We start from the raw sequence: 18,913 nt of genomic DNA on the forward strand, positions 1-18,913 counted from the left end.
GATTTGTTAATCTCCTTGCCTGTTGATTCTGCTCATCAGTTCCACTCACACTTGCTACAGTTTAAGATAAGATACCTTTATTAGTCCCACGAGTAGGAAATTTCATGTTAAGGCTGCCGACCTATTGCACGCAATGGCGGCGCCATCTTAACCTCTGACAATACATACATTACACAGAAACATCACATGGGGAAGACAGGTCAGAGAGGTATAACAATGGAAAATGCACCAAATGAGGAAAGATAAGGAGAAAAAAATAAGTCTCCCCAGACTGAGCTCCAACAGGGAGATCAGTTTGAGAACAGAAAAAACCCACCTCTGCACAGAGTGTACCAGATTAGGAAAATACGGTGCAGTCTGCAGAGTGGATATGGACATAACCTTTATTTTTATTGCACAAAAGGATGAGATGATACCAGAGGTATAATTCAAATGCTGCAGCACAAAACTCATCCTTAGCTGATGGCAATGGCACCTAGCATTGTCTTCTGCTGCTGCAGGGCATTTCCTTCAAAGAGGAACATGTTATATGTTCAGAGATGCTCTTCTGCTTGCCTTAGTTTGTAACAAGCGGCTACTTGAGTCATTGTTGCCTTCAAAAGTGCTCAAAGTACTCTGGCCATTCTCCTCTGACCTCTGACATCAACAAAAAATGTTCACCCAGAAAACTTCAGCTTGCTAGACTTTTTTTAGACCGTTCTCTGTAGATCTTAGATGTGGTTGTGATAGAAAATCCAATAGATCAGCAAGTGTCTGAAATACTCAGACTGGACCGTCTGACCACAGCACTTTCACAGGCACTTTGTAGGGTGAAACATTTCTATATTGATGGGACTGGACTGCAGCAGGATCATAGAATATTTCAGGAGTATGAAAATGGTGTGAGTCATGCGCTTTGGCCATCAAAGCCAGGCAGTCTCAACCAAGTTGAACATCTTTCATGATTCATGATTTCATCATTATCTTTTGAATGTCGTAAAATAAAGTGATCTTAACAATTTCATCAAAACTCTAAAAAAACCTTTTTTTTCCCCATTTCATTTGTTCTTTAGATTTTAAGAGACTTGCAGAATCAATACCGTGAAAGACTGAAGCTGTTCTGAGGGCACATGGTACACAAAAACCTCATGAAGAAGTTTTTTCCTTTAATTTGTCACCTGTCTGTATCTCACTGCTCCAGTTTTGATATCTTTGTGGATAACGGTGTCTGAGCCTGTTTGGTCAGAAAAGATTGTTCATGACATGATACTAAAATAATTTAATTAACTTTGTGTATTTTTAAAAAAAATATTACATTTACGTCCAATAAAGGCATGGGCTCCATATTCTCACATGACACATGGTCTATTTCTGTCAAAAGTTACCTTTTATATAAATGGCACACAGGAATAGACAGAAAAAGCAGTGATGTCTGCACTGGGATGACGGAAAAGAAGCTAAAATTATTTTAGCAGACTTAAACAAGTTTTGAAAAAAATGTGAAACAAGCTCTGTTATAAGAAGTGTTCAGCAAGTATTTCTCCTCTTCCTGAAATGAATCACACCCTTCATCTTCTTCCTGCTCTCTAACTCAAGACTTCCTTTCTGTCAACATGTTTCCGTGTTCTCCCCTTTCGATCTGCAGTTTGAAGATGAATGTGACAAACATGTGCTGACACTGGTGAATCAGAGCTCAGACTAGTGTCAGTCATACGGAAGTGAAACTCGCAAAGTCGCTGACACTGAGAGGAGAAATGGCGCAGAAAGGAGTTCAGCTGACACAAGAAACTTTCTCTTGTTCGATCTGTTTGGATCTCCTGAAGGATCCAGTGACTATTCCCTGCGGACACAGCTACTGCATGAACTGTATTGAAAGCTTCTGGGATGGAGAGGAAAAGAAGAAAATCTACAGCTGCCCTCAGTGCAGACAGACTTTCACACCGAGGCCTGTCCTGGTGAAAAACACCATGTTAGCAGATTTAGTGGAGGAGCTGAAGAAGACTGGACTCCAAGCTGCTCCTGCTGATCACTGCTATGCTGGACCTGAAGATGTGGCCTGTGATGTCTGCACTGGCATGAAGCTAAAAGCTGTGAAATCCTGTCTAGTGTGTTTGGTTTCTTACTGTGAGAAACACCTTCAGCCTCATTATGATGTGGCTCCATTAAAGAAACACAAGCTGGTGGAGCCCTCCAAGAAGCTCCAGGAGAACATCTGCTCTCGTCATGATGAGGTGATGAAGATGTTCTGCCGTACTGATCAGCAGAGTATCTGTTATCTCTGCTCTGTGGATGAACATAAAGGCCACGACACAGTCTCAGCTGCAGCAGAAAGGACTGAGAGGCAGAGAGAGCTGGAGGTGAGTCGACAAAACATCCAGCAGAGAATCCAGGACAGAGAGAAAGATGTGAAGCTGCTTCAACAGGAGGTGGAGGCCATCAATCAGTCTGCTGATCAAACAGTGGAGCACAGTGAGAAGATCTTCACTGAGCTGATCCATCTCATCCAGAAAAGAAGCTCTGATGTGAAGCAGCAGATCAGATCCCAGCAGGAAACTGAAGTGAGTCGAGTCAAAGAGCTTCAGGAGAAGCTGGAGCAGGAGATCACTGAGCTGAAGAGGAAAGATGCTGAGCTGAAGCAGCTCTCACACACAGAGGATCACATCCAGTTTCTACACAACTACCCCTCACTGTCAGCACTCAGTGAGTCTACAGACTCATCCAGCATCAATATCCGTCCTCTGAGCTACTTTGAGGATGTGACAGCAGCTGTGTCAGAGGTCAGAGATAAACTACAGGACATTCTGAGAGAGCAATGGACAAACATCTCACTGACAGTCACTGAAGTGGATGTTTTACTGTCAGATCCACAACCAGAGCCAAAGACCAGAGCTGGATTCTTAAAATATTCATGTGAAATCACACTGGATCCAAACACAGCAAACACATGGCTGTTATTATCAGAGGGGAACAGAAAAGCAACATTTGTGAAATATCAGCAGTCTTATCCTGATCATCCAGACAGATTCAGATATTGTTATCAAGTCCTGGGTAGAGAACGTCTGACTGGACGTTGTTACTGGGAGGTGGAGAGGAAAGGGCGAGTTTATGTAGCAGTCGCATACAAGAACATTAGCAGAGCAGGGTGTGGAAAAGTGTGTGGATTTGGTCGTAATGACAAATCTTGGGCATTAGATTGTTCCAAAAACAGTTACACATTTTGGCATAACAACATTGAAACTCCAGTTTCAGGTCATGGGTCCTCCAGAGTAGGAGTGTACCTGGATCACAGAGCAGGTATTTTGTCTTTCTATAAAGTCTCTGAAACCATGACTCTCCTCCACAGAGTTCAGACCACATTCACTAAGCCGCTTTTTGCTGGACTTTGGTTTTACAATAATTATGGAGATATTGCTGAATTCATCAAACTGAAATAGACTGAACTCGTTCATATTGTTGTGGGTTTAAATTGGAGTGGATTTTTCACTTGAGCTAGAATTTTTGGGATCGGCCCGAGTTTCGCCTTAATGTGTCATGCATTGTGTAGTATACATGGAGTAACGAGAAGCGAGTAACACCTCACAACCAGTTCCCGATCAGCAATCATATGGTCACAAGAAAGTCAAACCTTTTTGAAATCCTGGTCGCCCCTCATGAGAGTATCCACTGTTGAAGCAGTGCCACAAGCCAATTTAACGCAACCTCTCACACTGCGCGTGCCCAAACACAGAAGCGAAAAAGTCGGAGCAACATGGCAGTGCAGCATGTGATCTAGACAAAGGCTATGGACGCCTAACTTGTAGAACTTTGGCAAGTTCATCCGAGGCTTTTCAATGTGTCCTCACAAAACTATCACGACCACAGCAACCGTGAAGAGTTAGATGGACTTTGCTGCTCAGTTATGTTTTCATTAGCAATTTAGAAAAGTTGATGGTGGTGTGTGTGTGTGTGCGCGTGTGTGTGTGCGTGTGTGTGTGCGTGTGCGTGCGTGTGCGTGCGTGTGCGTGTGTGCGCGTGTGCATGTGCGTGTGCGTGTGTGTGTGTGCGTGTGTGTGCGCGCGTGCGTGTGTGTGTGCGTGTGTGTGCGTGTGTGTGTGTGTGTGTGTGTGTGCGTGTGTGTGTGTGTGTGTGTGTGTGTCAGCGAAGGAGAGCGAGAGACAGATTTTGTGTCATATATTAGCTAAATAATATAACCTTTGGTAACACAAAATCTTACCAAGCTAAAATTTGGACGCACACTGTGAGCACGCAGGTCGCATCGGGGCGTATAATGCGAGAACGATGACCTACGAACTTCTAACCCCTGCGATTCAGTGGTACAGTTTGAGCAGGAGCTGAATACTGCGACTGAAAAAAACACAGTGTATCCCCAGCTTTAGATGTTATAATCCTATACCTTTGATAATTGCAATCAATGATAACTTCATGCATTGTTTTTAATGTTTAGCATGTGAACAAAGTGAAGGCTTTTACTATAAATAACTTTTTGTTCAGTTTTTCTCCCGAAACACCTGAAATACTTTCAATTCAATTTAAATTCAATTCAATTTTATTTATATAGTACCAAATCACAACAAAGGTTGATTCAAGCCACTTAACCTCAAGGACTAACTGTAATATATAAACATAAAAATATAGAGCACACTCTTGTGTTGCAGTTGAAGTTCCTTTGAGAATTTCAGGTCCAAGGTGTTGGTTTTCTTTTTAACAACAGTTTAATGAGTAGCCCATATAAAGTCTTTGTGTATTCGGAGGTATTTAAAGCTGTCCACTGTTTCCACAGTTGAGTTATTCATGAGTACTGGCAGATGAATGCTCCTCCACGTTCATGTAATTCACAATAACCTCCTTTCTTTCTGAGATATTCAGGCATAAATGCTTGTTTTGGCAATAATTTTCCAGGGCTGTCTCATCAGCAAGTGAACTCAATCCTGTAAACCTCTCAGTTGTGTTATTAGCTCTTTTTTACCCCAAGCTGTCATGGGTGTAGAGTGAGTGTAGGAATGGGTTCAGAGCACAGCCCCTTGTCTGTTATTTGTACAGTACTTAGTGATTATATGTCTGTACAAAGCATTTTATAAATAAACATGCTGAGGTTTAATCAGCTGTGTCACCAGATGAATCAATAAAGGGATTGTCTCTTCATTTTTAAATCTGCTCATTTTATTTCTATTTGTTTTAATTTTACAGATATTGGTGAAATTCTGTCTAGATAATTATTTTCTGACATTTTGAGAGTTTTTGGACATAAACACTGATGCAGTGTTTAGAGACAAGCAGGAAACCTCAGTCAAAGACTCCTGGTCAGGGTTTCTGACTGCACAACAAAGTATATGCCAATAAAAGACAACTAATGTCAGCTTGACAGTCATACATGTTATAAGAAACAACAAGCTATCACAAACAATAGATAATAGTTTACAACACACAAAGCTCAGCAGCACTAAATTAAAGTTATCAGAGCATATCAGACTGTAAATTCTGCCATCGGAGTATTTAATTGTCTGCCATAGCTGCAGAAGTGTTAAACACACATCTCTTGGCTTCCTGTAATGAGTCACTGCCCCATAAGGCCCCTCCCCCCCGGTCTCTGACTCAGCTCCTCTTGTCTGTCTGCATGTTCACTTGTTCCCTCCCCTTCTTATCTCCACTTGTAGATGGGTGTAAGCAACATGTGACAATCTGTAAGAGCTCACAGGCCACATTCACAGCAGCAACACATGTTGTTTAGATCAGAGTTCTGACTAGTTTCATTTTTAAGGAAGTGAAACTCACACAGTCGCTGACACTGAGAGGAGAAATGGCGCAGAAAAGTGTTCAGCTGGACCGAGAAACTTTCTCTTGTTCGATCTGTTTGGATCTACTGAAGGATCCGGTGACTATTCCCTGTGGACACAGCTACTGCATGAACTGTATTAATGGCTTTTGGGATGGAGAGGAAAAGAAGAAAATCTACAGCTGCCCTCAGTGCAGACAGACTTTCACAGCGAGGCCTGTCCTGGTGAAAAACACCATGTTAGCAGTTTTAGTGGAGCAGCTGAAGAAGACTGGACTCCAAGCTGCTCCTGCTGATCACTGCTATGCTGGACCTGAAGATGTGGCCTGTGATTTCTGCACTGGCATGAAGCTAAAAGCTGTGAAATCCTGTCTAGTGTGTTTGGTTTCTTACTGTGAGAAACACCTTCAGCCTCATTATGATGTGGCTCCATTAAAGAAACACAAGCTAGTGGAGCCCTCCAAGAAGCTCCAGGAGAACATCTGCTCTCGTCATGATGAGGTGAAGAAGATGTTCTGCCGTACTGATCAGCAGAGTATCTGTTATCTCTGCCCTGTGGATGAACATAAAGGCCACGACACAGTCTCAGCTGCAGCAGAAAGGACTGAGAGGCAGAGAGAGCTGGAGGTGAGTCGACAAAACATCCAGCAGAGAATCCAGGACAGAGAGAAAGATGTGAAGCTGCTTCAACAGGAGGTGGAGGCCATCAATCAGTCTGCTGATCAAACAGTGGAGCACAGTGAGAAGATCTTCACTGAGCTGATCCATCTCATCCAGAAAAGAAGCTCTGATGTGAAGCAGCAGATCAGATCCCAGCAGGAAACTGAAGTGAGTCGAGTCAAAGAGCTTCAGGAGAAGCTGGAGCAGGAGATCACTGAGCTGAAGAGGAAAGATGCTGAGCTGAAGCAGCTCTCACACACAGAGGATCACATCCAGTTTCTACACAACTACCCCTCACTGTCAGCACTCAGTGAGTCTACAGACTCATCCAGCATCAATATCCGTCCTCTGAGCTACTTTGAGGATGTGACAGCAGCTGTGTCAGAGGTCAGAGATAAACTACAGGACATTCTGAGAGAGGAACGGACAAACATCTCACTGACAGTCACTGAAGTGGATGTTTCACTGTCACAACCAGAGCCAAAGACCAGAGCTGGATTCTTAAAATATTCAAAGGAAATTACACTGGACCCAAACACAGTACACACACAGCTGTTATTATCAGAGGACAACAGAAGAGTCACATTATTGTTTTATCATGAGTTTTATTTTGATCATCCATACAGATTCACTTCTTATAAACAGGTCGTTAGTAGAGAGAGTCTAACTGAACGTTGTTACTGGGAAGTGTTGAGGAGAGGAAGAGGAGTTATTGTAGCAGTAGCATCTAAAAGTATCAGGACAGCACAGGATGAATGTTGGTTTGGGCACGATGACCAATCCTGGGCATTAGAGTGTTGCAGCAACAACAGTTATATATTTTGGTACAACAACATCCAAACTCCTGTCTCAGGTCCTCGTTCCTCCAGAGTAGGAGTGTACCTGGATCACAGAGCAGGTATTTTGTCCTTCTACAGCGTCTCTGAAACCATGACTCTCCTCCACAGAGTCCAGACCACATTCACTCAGCCGCTCTATGCTGGACTGAGTCTTTACTATAATTATGGAGATATTGCTGAGTTCGTCACACTGAAATAGACTAAAGTCTTTCATATTGTGGGTTTAAATCTGTATTTTAGTTTCATCATTGTTGTGACATTTTGGCTGTGCACAGAGATCAGCTGTAAATCAATCATTACCCCAACATCTTCTAGATGTTGAATGATGTTATTGAGTGTTTTATAACGAGCTGTTCCTAAGTCTGTTTAGCCATGGAGGCTATGACTGCTCATGATCATTTTCATCTACAAAAACATTTCACTGCATAAAAAGAGCTGATCTCTAAATGAGTAGTGATCATCACTTTATACACTTGGAAAGAAATGTATAACTGGAAGACTAACTTTTCAGTCAATCTCATCCTTGTTGATTTTTAAAGCAACGTCTTTAATCAGTATATAGAGAAGTTTTTTAATTTAGGTCATCATGGAAAAAGTTATTAAACATTTTAAAGCACTGAAGTGTTTTATTTCATATTTATAAACTGCAAACTTATCAGTTTTTCCCATGGTCTCTCAGTGCAGCATCAGCATTACTGGTTGTGACTCACAGCCTCTCCGTGCTAGATTTTTCTTCTCTTCAGTCAGATATGGACTGCTCTCTTAGCCTGCCGGTGTGAGATTTGTGAATCTCTGGGAGATGAATGATTTGCCCCCCCTTCATTTAACAAAAACACCTCCTTTGTCTTGAAGACATTTCGGCATAGATGGTTGTTTTGGCACTACTTTTCCAGGGTTGTCCCATCTCCTGTCATAGCTATTGGTGAAAATATACGGACATATGTACAAATGTGGATAAAAACAAATCCAAACAAAGAAACAAACCACAAAAAAACCAACAAACAAAACTCTGATCACTGGTGTAAAACAACAGTTACACAGAAAAAATGATCCAAAGGAGACACCTGGTGGACAACGACAGACATGACAACAAGAAAACATTACAACATAAAGTGCCTTGACGTAACTGTTGTTGTGATTTGGCGCCAAATCTATAAAAATGAATTGAACTATATAAAAGAATCAAGTTCTTGTAGAGAACTGGTTTCAAGTGGGTAAATTTGTGGAATTGATCTCATTTTGTGTGCTGCAGGAGGAAAATAGTGGCACAGTCTACAGCTTGGACATGGACATTACTTTTTTTTTTATTTTAAACAAAAGGATAAGCGTGAGATGGTAAAGTGTAAACTGTGTCCAGGACAGAAACAGCTGCATGATCCTGCTAACACAACTTCGCACAGACAACCTGCACAGATGGCATTTTAACACTAAGCTAGCCAAGAACCAAGAGTGACGTTAAAGCTGAGCAATGCTGACCCCAGCACAGCAGCCAAACTCTGAACTTCAACAGGTAACAAACGTGTAACCAGTCAGGTTGCAGCCTTCGTTTCTATCTGTTCTTGTTTCTAAAGTAGAATTCACAGTGGTTTGATTGCTTTAAAAAATTCTTGCGGTGGTTTTCATCTTTGCATTTTGTTGTTGGCTTTGTGTTTGTGATGGCAAGCCACACATGGTAAGCTCCACACCTCACCACTAGTTTGCTTCACTTTAGTTTACTTTGCAGTCCCTACTTTAAATATATTTTATTTATTGTCTATTATATTGTTTCTTTATTAAATTAGTTTACCTTTTCCATCACACCTTACAATGTTTATATGGAGTGCACCCATATCAACACTGCATGGTCAAATTTATGTTTTATGTTTTATTAATAAGTCTTTTTGTTTGAGATACCTGCAGGTTTGGCTTCTCCTTCCTAGTTGGCAAAAGGCTGGGGGATCGGAAGTACTGCTGACAGCCTCATTGGACTGAACAACATGCTTCATTGCCAGGGGGTGTTTGAGTTTGCTTAATTGTTTTGTGTTAGGTAGTTATAGGGCAGCTATTTTGCTTCCCCCTCGTGTGTCATAGGGTTTAGCTAAGTCAGTATTTAAGTTCCCTCCTGTTACATTTCAGCTTGTTAGTCTTATGGTTCAAAAATGAATGATGTGAAATACATTTAAGACATGATACTTCATACAGGTCAAATATTTCAAGAATAATGTTTCTCAATGTAAAATTGTAAAGAATCTTTAGATAGGATACAACATTTTGTAAACAGGTACCTCAGAACCTGCTGAGCCGTGCCTCTCTTGTACTGTTACATGGATGTAAGCGCACGTCCTTGTAAAATTTTCCACAGTGCTTCTGCTAAATCAACCAAACAAATACATGTACTCTTGCAAATTATAAACAATCCAATTGTTCCTTTAAAAAGCAGCACAAACAGATAACAACAAAGACTGTCGGATCTTTCCAAAGTTCTCATTCCTGCATTTCAGTGCTTCCTGGAAAGAGTTTTGGAGGAATCTACTCTTTATGCTGACAAAGTAGGTCATAAACCTCCTCAGGCCAATGTTGCTGCCTGTTTCTTTGATTGCTGTTTTTAGATTGATTCCGTTCTGCAGCGCTGCATCTGTGACTGATATCATTCCACCCCTGCGCTCTGCAATATTTGATGCATGTGGAGGATTCTGCTGTTTCTGTTGCCCAGGATAGCTACTTGTTTTACATCTTTTATTTCTGTATTGCTCCCTGTGGAAAACATATCTGGATTTTCTTATTGTCCAGATTATCAATTGTGTCTGTGCACTTAGTCTTACATTTGTCGTTGATGTTAACCAGCTCAAAGTAGCCCAGGGCCCTGTTTCAGGAAGCCGGTTTAGTGGAAAAACTGAGTAAGTATACCCTGAGTTAACGAAAACTCTGGGTTTTCGGTTTCACAAAGCGAGTTCAGATGAAGCCTCAGTGAGTCACTATGACGACACACTCCGTGAAGCTAACCTGCCCCCTAGCAGGTTTACTACAACTAACCCTGACTGTCTCCGCCCCTTTGTCGGAAACCTGACAGTAGGAAGTGTCGGACATGGCGTGCCCCTTCCTTGAAGAGCCAGTAGATCGTGAAGCCCAAATTCTCCGCAGAGCTCTCCGCCGGGAGAGAGTGATCAGAGCGCGTTTGGACATTTGATCATTTCCTGATGATTTTCTGTGTGAACGTTACCGTTTTTCAGCACAATCTATAATTCATTTGAATAACATCCTCAGGCCTAATATTGCTCATGTGACACATCGCGGACATCCTCTCAGTTCTGTACATATTATTTGTATTGCACTTCGTTTTTTTGCAAACGGGAGCTTTCTGTATAATATTGGTGACGCTGAGCACGTTTCCAAGGCTACCGTCTGTCGGGCAGTCAGGAATGTTACAGTTGCACTGAAACGTCTCCTGCACTCGTCTGTGGTGTTCCCCGGTCATAGACCCACAAGATTTATCAAAGAGGGATGCCACAAAATTGCAGGTATCAGGATGACCAAAACTTAATTTATGATGTGGTGCTACTTGGACTACTACTTAAATTTTACATTTATTTTCAGGGTTCCCAGGCGTGATTGGCTGTATAGATGGCACTCACATTCCAATCATTGCTCCTTCAGTAAATGAAGGAGACTATGTGAACAGGAAGTCTTTCCACAGCATTAATGTGCAGGTACATAGTTCCCTGTAGCATTTCAAACTAACAAATTATTTCATCATAGTAATGGATGCTAATTTGTGTTCTCTGCACTGTGAAGATCATATGTGATGCTGCCAACATTATCACAAATGTGGAAGCCAAGTGGCCAGGCTCTGTTCATGACTCACGAATATTCCGTGAATGTACACTGAGCACAAAATTTGGACATGGTGAGTTGAGAATACTTTAAAATATATAAAGACCAATTGCTACAGGGACATTTGAACTGAAGTGTACCCTTCTGTCTTAGGAGAGTTCACTGGCTGCTTGCTTGGTGATAGGGGGTATCCATGTTTACCCTATTTGCTTACCCCTTACCCTGACCCTGAACCGGGCCCACAGCAGCGATATAATCTGGCTAATTGCAGGACAAGAGCCAGAATTGAAATGACTATCGGAATGCTTAAGGCCCGGTTCCAGTGCCTGCAAAGACTCAGGGTCACCCCAGAAAGGGCATGTGACATTATTGTGGCATGTGTGATTCTTCACAACATTGCCACAATTAGAGGAGAACACTGTCCTTCTGAACCAAACATCAGCAGTGATCCAAACCATGAACATCCTGACCCTCCCACGGACATACAAGATGGAAGAGCAGTCAGAGACACCATATGTCACAATCATTTCTTTTGACCCATCATCTCAACATGTTGAAAGAAGAATAAACAGATTTTTTGTTCAACTGGCTTTATTGGTCGCCTGTGTTTCCTGTACACAAAGTATTAAAAGATGTAAACCTCATAAAGTGTCTCTGTTGCTTCCTCCTCTGTAACAGCTGTCAATGTTTCTTCATTATTTTCCTGTAGTAAAGAAATTAACAACATTGCTGTTCTACTGTAAACTCATATAATCTGTGGAGTATTAAGAGTACTCACAACTGCATGTTGGTCTGGCTCAACAGGAGGCTGCACCAGATGCAGTACACCACCACCATCAACTGATAGAATATGAGGTTTATACAGGTCACTTATAACTTACAAGGGACCAAATGGCAATTAACAAACATATACCAATCACCTTACACTTCATTGTCATTATGCTCTCAAAGACAACCAAGACTGAGGGAAGGCAAAATCAGTCGGAAAATAACTTCACTACAAAATAATTCATTATGGTAAAGAGTTTATCAAATGAATGAGTAGCACTGCAAAGGTGACTGTGAAGAAAGGATGTATGCACATCATGTATTATTTTGAATTTACCCCCTATGTAGGCACTTGTGTCTTGCGGGGTTACTGACTCAGAGGATGTCCCCGCAGAGATGCCTTCAGCCACAGGGCGCCCACTGTTTTGGCTGAGGGCCAACTGCTCAGCCTCTGTGAGTGGTGGTGGTGGAGGACCCCCACCTGTTTTTCGGGCCTCCGCTTTTTTTCTGTTGGCTATAACGGGCCACATTTGAGCATACAGAGTAAGCAAATATGTACTTGTAATGTGCTCAGATAATTTCAATAAGTGCTTACAGAAAGAAAATTAATGTAGCCTCTAACTGCAATTGATTTACATGGGACAAACAGACCAAGCACTATGGCTCATAATACAATTACACCTTACCTGTTTGGACTATATTTTTATATTTCACTTTTACTTGCTGCCAGGAACGTTTGGGGCCTGTTGGGTTGCACCTGCGCTCACATCACGTCACAAAATAAAATGTATAAAATAACAAATAAAATAACATATGATAAAATAACGTGTTAAATGGGTGGAAATCCCTAGATCAATGTTTATATTAACACTCACGCATTGACTCTGTCGGCTATGTTTTGCCATGCATGCTCCCTTTGTTTTGCAGCTGAGGCTGTGTTACTTTTTTTCTGAGAAATTTGCATGTTATCGGCATATGCTGCCATCAGAATTTCGGCCTCAAGCGCTGTGAAATACATTGACCGCGCCTTCTTTCCCTCCGTCTCCATGGTGACTCGCTTAATCTGTGCTCCGCTTATCAGGGCTTTATGTATCCTCGTCCGCGCGCTTCACTTGGGGTTAAAGCAACTCCGCGTTGATTGAACTAATTGTTATCAGCCTTTCTGAAACCGAATATTCCGAGTTGGACAGTTCGGGGTTACTCAACCCTGCGTATCGTTTTTCACTCTGAGTTTTCTAAACCGGCTTCCTGAAACAGGGCCCAGGTCATTGGTGAAGCGACTATCTGTCCGCCACATATATCCCCTTCTCTCCGTAAACACAGAGGTACTTGAACTGTTTTACGTGGTCAATTTTAAAAACCTTCTTTCTTTTTTGGGCATTTATTCCTCCATTTGCACCAATGTAAAAGACAAAATAGTAATCTCTTGCCTTAACCATCTTCTTATATCTATTGAAAGGCTTTAAGGCCTCCAGCACTGTGCAACTGTGCAAGGCCTTTCTGTGTGATTTGCATGTTGTCCTTGTGTTTATCTCTGGGCACTCTGGCTTCCTCACAGTCCAGAGACATGTAGTTAGTGGGGTTAGATTAATTTGTGATTCTAAACTAAACTGTGTGTATTGGATTTCACTCTGAACCCATTAACTGAATCAGAATCAGAATCAATAAAATATTCTGATTCTGATTTAGTTGTTCAAATAGTTTATTCACATAGTAAAGAAGTTGTTACTAGTATAAGGATATATTTTCTCAAATAAAGAGAATTTCATCATCTGCAGTTCATGAAAAAAAGTGTCACATTAACAACAAATCAGTAAATTCACAAATTATGGAAACAGTCTCTTTTCAGCTGTAGATGTACGCTTCACATACAGTTCAAAGACAAGCATGAGGGTGCACACTTGGGCATCTTTTATTTTGCATGGTTATACCATTGTGGATTTTGCTAAATAAATTTGCTCAAGAGTATTTCATATGTTTGACATCCAGCAAAAAACTTGATTTTTACTTTTGCTTTGTTCTTGCTGACTTTTTCACCTTTACTTGAGTAAAGAAGTTGAATCAGTATTTCTACTTTTACTTGAGAATTTCTAACACTAGCATCTGTACAGAGTATCTGCTCAGAATGTCTGCACTTTTGCTGCTTCTCCTGTAGACTTTTGTGCAAATGTAGACTTGGTATGTACATTTCCCCTCTACATAGAGTTTATTCATGACCAGGCGAGGCAGGACCAGGCGACGACAGCGTGGAAGCCGCAGATGGAGAAGCAGGTGGTGGCACTGCAGGCAACGAAGACTGGACGGGCCTCTCGGACCCTCCAGCGGAGGCAGGTTGCTGGACGGGCCTCTCGGACCCTCCAGCAGCAACAGGTGGCTGGACAGAAACTCAGGCCTAAAAAGACAAAGGAAGCAAAACCAGACACATTAACATGAGACACGGACTTTCAAAGTAAAACTGGAAACATAACACAGAGACGCAGACTTGACACGGGGATACAGCAGACAGGGGAGGCAACACAGAACAGAAACCAGCAGGTACAACTCAGACAAAGAAACCAAAAGACTAGAAATGATAAATAAAGGCAAAAATCAAAGTACAATAATAATGAAAACTTAAACCTCTGGGTCAACGACCCAGGCACCCTAACAATTACAATTCAGTGTGTATGACACTGAAGGTGATACTGGTCTCATACTATGTCCTGTGCAGGATCTGTACAAGCCTTTCGATGTGATTTGCATGTTGTCCTTATCTCTGGGCACTCTGGCTTCCTCAGAGTCCAGAGACACGTAGTTAGAGTGTCAGTGGTTATTGAAATGAATAAAATGATTAATTTAGCAGATGTAGAAGATAATTTTTAAAAAGTTTGAATAGTATTTTTAAAATGTGAAAAATGCTCAGTTATAAAAAGTGTTAATGACACACAGTCTGATAAACCTCCCACTTCCTCCCACTCTCTGACTCAGCACCTCCTCTCTGTCCACATGTTTCTGTGTTCCCTCCCCTTCAGATCTAAACTTTGAAGATGGGTGTAACCAGCATGTAGTGACGTGGAATAGCTGACAGGCCCCATTTACTGCATTAGTTTCAGTTATAAGGAAGTGAAACTCACACAGTCACTGACACTGAGAGGAGAAATGGCGCAGAAAGGAGTTCAGCTGGACCAAGAAACTTTCTCTTGTTCGATCTGTTTGGATCTGCTGAAGAATCCGGTGACTATTCCCTGTGGACACAGCTACTGCATGAACTGTATTAATGGCTTTTGGGATGGAGAGGACGAGAAGAAAATCTACAGCTGCCCTCAGTGCAGACAGACTTTCACACCGAGACCTGTCCTGGTGAAAAACACCATGTTAGCAGTTTTAGTGGAGCAGCTGAAGAAGACTGGACTCCAAGCTGCTCCTGCTGATCACTGCTATGCTGGACCTGAAGATGTGGCCTGTGATTTCTGCATTGAGATGAAGTTAAAAGCTGTGAAATCATGTTTAGTCTGTCTGGCTTCTTACTGTAAGGAACACCTTCAGCCTCATTATGATGTGGCTCCACTAAAGAAACACAAGCTGGTGGAGCCCTCCAAGAAGCTCCAGGAGAACATCTGCTCTCGTCATGATGAGGTGATGAAGATGTTCTGCCGTACTGATCAGCAGAGTATCTGTTATCTCTGCTCTGTGGATGAACATAAAGGCCACGACACAGTCTCAGCTGCAGCAGAAAGGACTGAGAGGCAGAGAGAGCTGGAGGTGAGTCGACAAAACATCCAGCAGAGAATCCAGGACAGAGAGAAAGATGTGAAGCTGCTTCAACAGGAGGTGGAGGCCATCAATCAGTCTGCTGATCAAACAGTGGAGCACAGTGAGAAGATCTTCACTGAGCTGATCCATCTCATCCAGAAAAGAAGCTCTGATGTGAAGCAGCAGATCAGATCCCAGCAGGAAACTGAAGTGAGTCGAGTCAAAGAGCTTCAGGAGAAGCTGGAGCAGGAGATCACTGAGCTGAAGAGGAAAGATGCTGAGCTGAAGCAGCTCTCACACACAGAGGATCACATCCAGTTTCTACACAACTACCCCTCACTGTCAGCACTCAGTGAGTCTACAGACTCATCCAGCATCAATATCCGTCCTCTGAGCTACTTTGAGGATGTGACAGCAGCTGTGTCAGAGGTCAGAGATAAACTACAGGACATTCTGAGAGAGGAACGGACAAACATCTCACTGACAGTCACTGAAGTGGATGCTTTAGTGTCAGATCCACCAGAGCCAAAGACCAGAGCTGGATTCTTAAAATATTCATGTGAAATCACACTGGATCCAAACACTGCACACAAACAGCTGTTATTATCAGAGGGGAACAGAAAAGCAACATTTATGAAGCATCAACAGTCTTATTCTGATCATCAAGACAAATTCACTGGATGGTTGCAGGTCCTGAGTAAAGAGAGTCTGACTGGACGTTGTTACTGGGAGGTGGAGAGGAAAGGGAGAGTTATTATAGCAGTCGCATACAAGAATATCAGCAGAGCATGGTGGAGGAATGAATGTGCCTTTGGACGTAATGACAAGTCTTGGGCATTAGATTGTTCCAAAAACAGTTACACATTTTGGCATAACAACATTCAAACTCCTATTTCAAATGTTGGGTCCTCCAGAGTAGGAGTGTACCTGGATCACAGAGCAGGTATTTTGTGCTTCTACAGTGTCACTAAAACCATGACTCTCCTCCACAGAGTCCAGACCACATTCACTCAGCCGCTCTATGCTGGACTCTGGTTTTACCACAATTTTGGAGACACTGCTGGGTTCATTAAACTGAAATAGACTGAAGTCTTTCATATTGTAGGTTGAAATCTGCATTTTAGTTTCCATTTTATTTTCTCTGCAGCAATATTGTGGCATTTCTGCGCCTGAACAATGGTCAGCTACCGGTTGGATATTATGGGTGGTACCTGAGCATCTTGTTTGTTTCAGTGGAGCTCTTTCCTGTTACTCTTTAGCCTTGTAGCCTATGATTATTTTCATGTATAAAAATATTTCTCCATATGAAAATGTAAACTTTTTTGTGCTCTCTGTATTTGTATTGATGGATTTGTATGTTTTTTCCTCTTCCACTTAATAAACCTTAACAGAGAAATAGGCTGAGTTTCCTTTATAACAATTGTTTTTTCTCACCAGTTTGTACATTTTTAAATGTATTTTTTTAATTTTTAATTTTTAAATGTAGTCATTTCTATGACTACATTTAAAAGTTATTTTTGTTTAATATCTGAAAAAAACTGGTATTTTTTATTAGATACTAAAAACACTAAATATTTATATTTATTTATATAATATATAAAATACTGAAAACTTTGTTTCCTTCTTAATATAAATTACATTTCTATTTTCCTGTTTGGAAGACCAAAGTTTTCGGGGGGATCTAAAACCTGATTTTGTTCATATCTTTCTTGTCGTGATGAAACATATGAACAAACCGAAGACTATTACTATAACTTTGTTGAACAAACTATTTTTATCTGTCTTCATTCCAGGATCTCACTCAAATCTAACTGAGAAAATGTCAAACTAATCTGAGAGAATAACTGAAGTAGTTATCATCCTGAAACACCTCAAAGTTCAGAGTTCATGTTTTTCACAAAGGAAGATTCCTCAGTCTGTGAACTTTTCTTTTACTTGTTGGCCTTTGAGGATTTGAGGTCTAGCAGCTTTTTTAAAACAGCAGTTGTTGAGCGTCTTTGAGTCCCTGGATTTAAGGTAGTGAAAGCTGTCCACTGTTTCAACAGTGGAGTTAAATAACAACAACAACAACAGTAATAATAACAATTAGTACTGTGAATATTATTATGATTATATAATCAGGTCAATTTCCTGTTCTGGTTCCCTCATCCTTCTAATTTAGATCCATGCTTATGGGCATATGTAGAGTCAACAATTTACCTAACCCCACCAGCTGTATGTTACACAACTGTGAAGCTGGCAGCAGCTACCTGAATGTTTTCTACTTTTAACTTGTCTAAAAAGTATCAGAACTCGAGTCACTTACACGGTGCTCTTGAAGCATTTGTCACATTTGTTCACTTTAAAATTTTCCCATTATCACTTGTGTCTCTTTGTTTGTCAAGACTTCTCAAAAAAAAAAAAAAAAAAAAAAAAAAAAAAGAGGAGCAAGGACGGTAAATGGCCTGCATTTATATAGCGCTTTACTAGTCCCTAAGGACCCCAAAGCGCTTTACACAACCAGTCATCCACCCATTCACACACTGGTGATGGCAGCTACATTGTAGCCACAGCCACCCTGGGGCGCACTGACAGAGGCGAGGCTGCCGGACACTGGCACCACCGGGCCCTCTGACCACCACCAGTAGGTAACAGGTGAAGTGTCTTGCCCAAGGTCACAACGACCGAGACTGTCCAAGCCGGGGCTCGAACCGGCAACCTTCCGATTAAAGGCGACCTCCCAACTCTTGAGCCACGATCGCCCGATCGGAGGTTCTCGCAGACCAGCAGATCTGTAACCAAGAGAGGAGCTCCAGTCTGATGCCGGAGGACCCAGAGCCTCCTCAGATTAAAGAGGAACAGGAGGAACTCTGCAACAGTCAGGGGGTTGACCACATCATTGTCTGAACCGGGCAGGAGAGGCTCAGACTGCTGGATACCATCTGGAAACCCGAAATAAATATACAAATCAAAGGTATGTGAAACTATCATGGTCTTAATAAAATAAATAAACAAATATTACTAATGTAACATTCTAATTAGAGCTTAAACTTTATTTTCAGGGGTACAGGAAAATTTTAAGGTCCAAGCACAACAAGTTTAAATGACTAAAACTAAAAGTCTTGAGTTTAGACAGTTAAACCATAAACACTTAAGACAGTTAAACCAATTTATTTGTAAGATGTTCATCCAGCTGTTTCTTTTAAGTACCACTCACTTTTCCTGCCTTTTGCTGCCTGGTTACTAATTTTACCTTTAAATTCAATAGCAAATGTATGTTTAAACATTTGATATGTTTTCTTTGTTCTATTATGAATACAATATGGGTTTACTACAAAAGTATGGTTAACAATTATGTCATTGAATTAATTTT

At 41.4% G+C, this 18,913-nt stretch overlaps 3 protein-coding genes across 4 annotated transcripts; all 3 read left to right on the forward strand.

Moving 5' to 3' along the window:
• The first annotated feature begins 1,727 nt into the window (after positions 1-1,727).
• On the forward strand, positions 1,728-5,087 carry LOC146553051 (tripartite motif-containing protein 16-like). The gene has a single exon (XM_085255527.1). It carries the CDS (start codon positions 1,734-1,736, stop codon positions 3,411-3,413), a length of 1,680 nt encoding a protein of 559 aa, XP_085111653.1. The 5' UTR covers positions 1,728-1,733; the 3' UTR covers positions 3,414-5,087.
• Positions 5,088-5,671: 584 nt separating this feature from the next.
• On the forward strand, positions 5,672-8,219 carry LOC146553052 (E3 ubiquitin/ISG15 ligase TRIM25-like). Of its 2 annotated transcripts, XM_085255438.1 has the most exons (2): positions 5,672-6,580; positions 7,282-8,219. In XM_085255438.1, the coding sequence occupies exons 1-2, from the start codon at positions 5,777-5,779 to the stop codon at positions 7,336-7,338; spliced, it is 861 nt and encodes a 286-aa protein (XP_085111564.1). In that variant the 5' UTR covers positions 5,672-5,776; the 3' UTR covers positions 7,339-8,219. The 2 variants fall into 2 exon arrangements, with proteins under 2 accessions (XP_085111564.1, XP_085111563.1); XM_085255437.1 differs by having other exon boundaries at positions 5,672-8,208.
• A 6,736-nt stretch (positions 8,220-14,955) lies between these two features.
• On the forward strand, positions 14,956-16,951 carry LOC146553053 (tripartite motif-containing protein 16-like). The gene has a single exon (XM_085255431.1). The coding sequence runs from the start codon at positions 14,968-14,970 to the stop codon at positions 16,642-16,644; it is 1,677 nt and encodes a 558-aa protein (XP_085111557.1). The 5' UTR covers positions 14,956-14,967; the 3' UTR covers positions 16,645-16,951.
• The last annotated feature ends 1,962 nt before the right edge of the window (positions 16,952-18,913 follow it).

Source organism: Mchenga conophoros, linkage group LG18 (assembly GCF_057382185.1).
Source record: "Mchenga conophoros isolate Kocher_MC1m ecotype Shallow Benthic linkage group LG18, M_conophoros_male_GT1.1, whole genome shotgun sequence".
NCBI lineage: Eukaryota > Metazoa > Chordata > Actinopteri > Cichliformes > Cichlidae > Mchenga > Mchenga conophoros.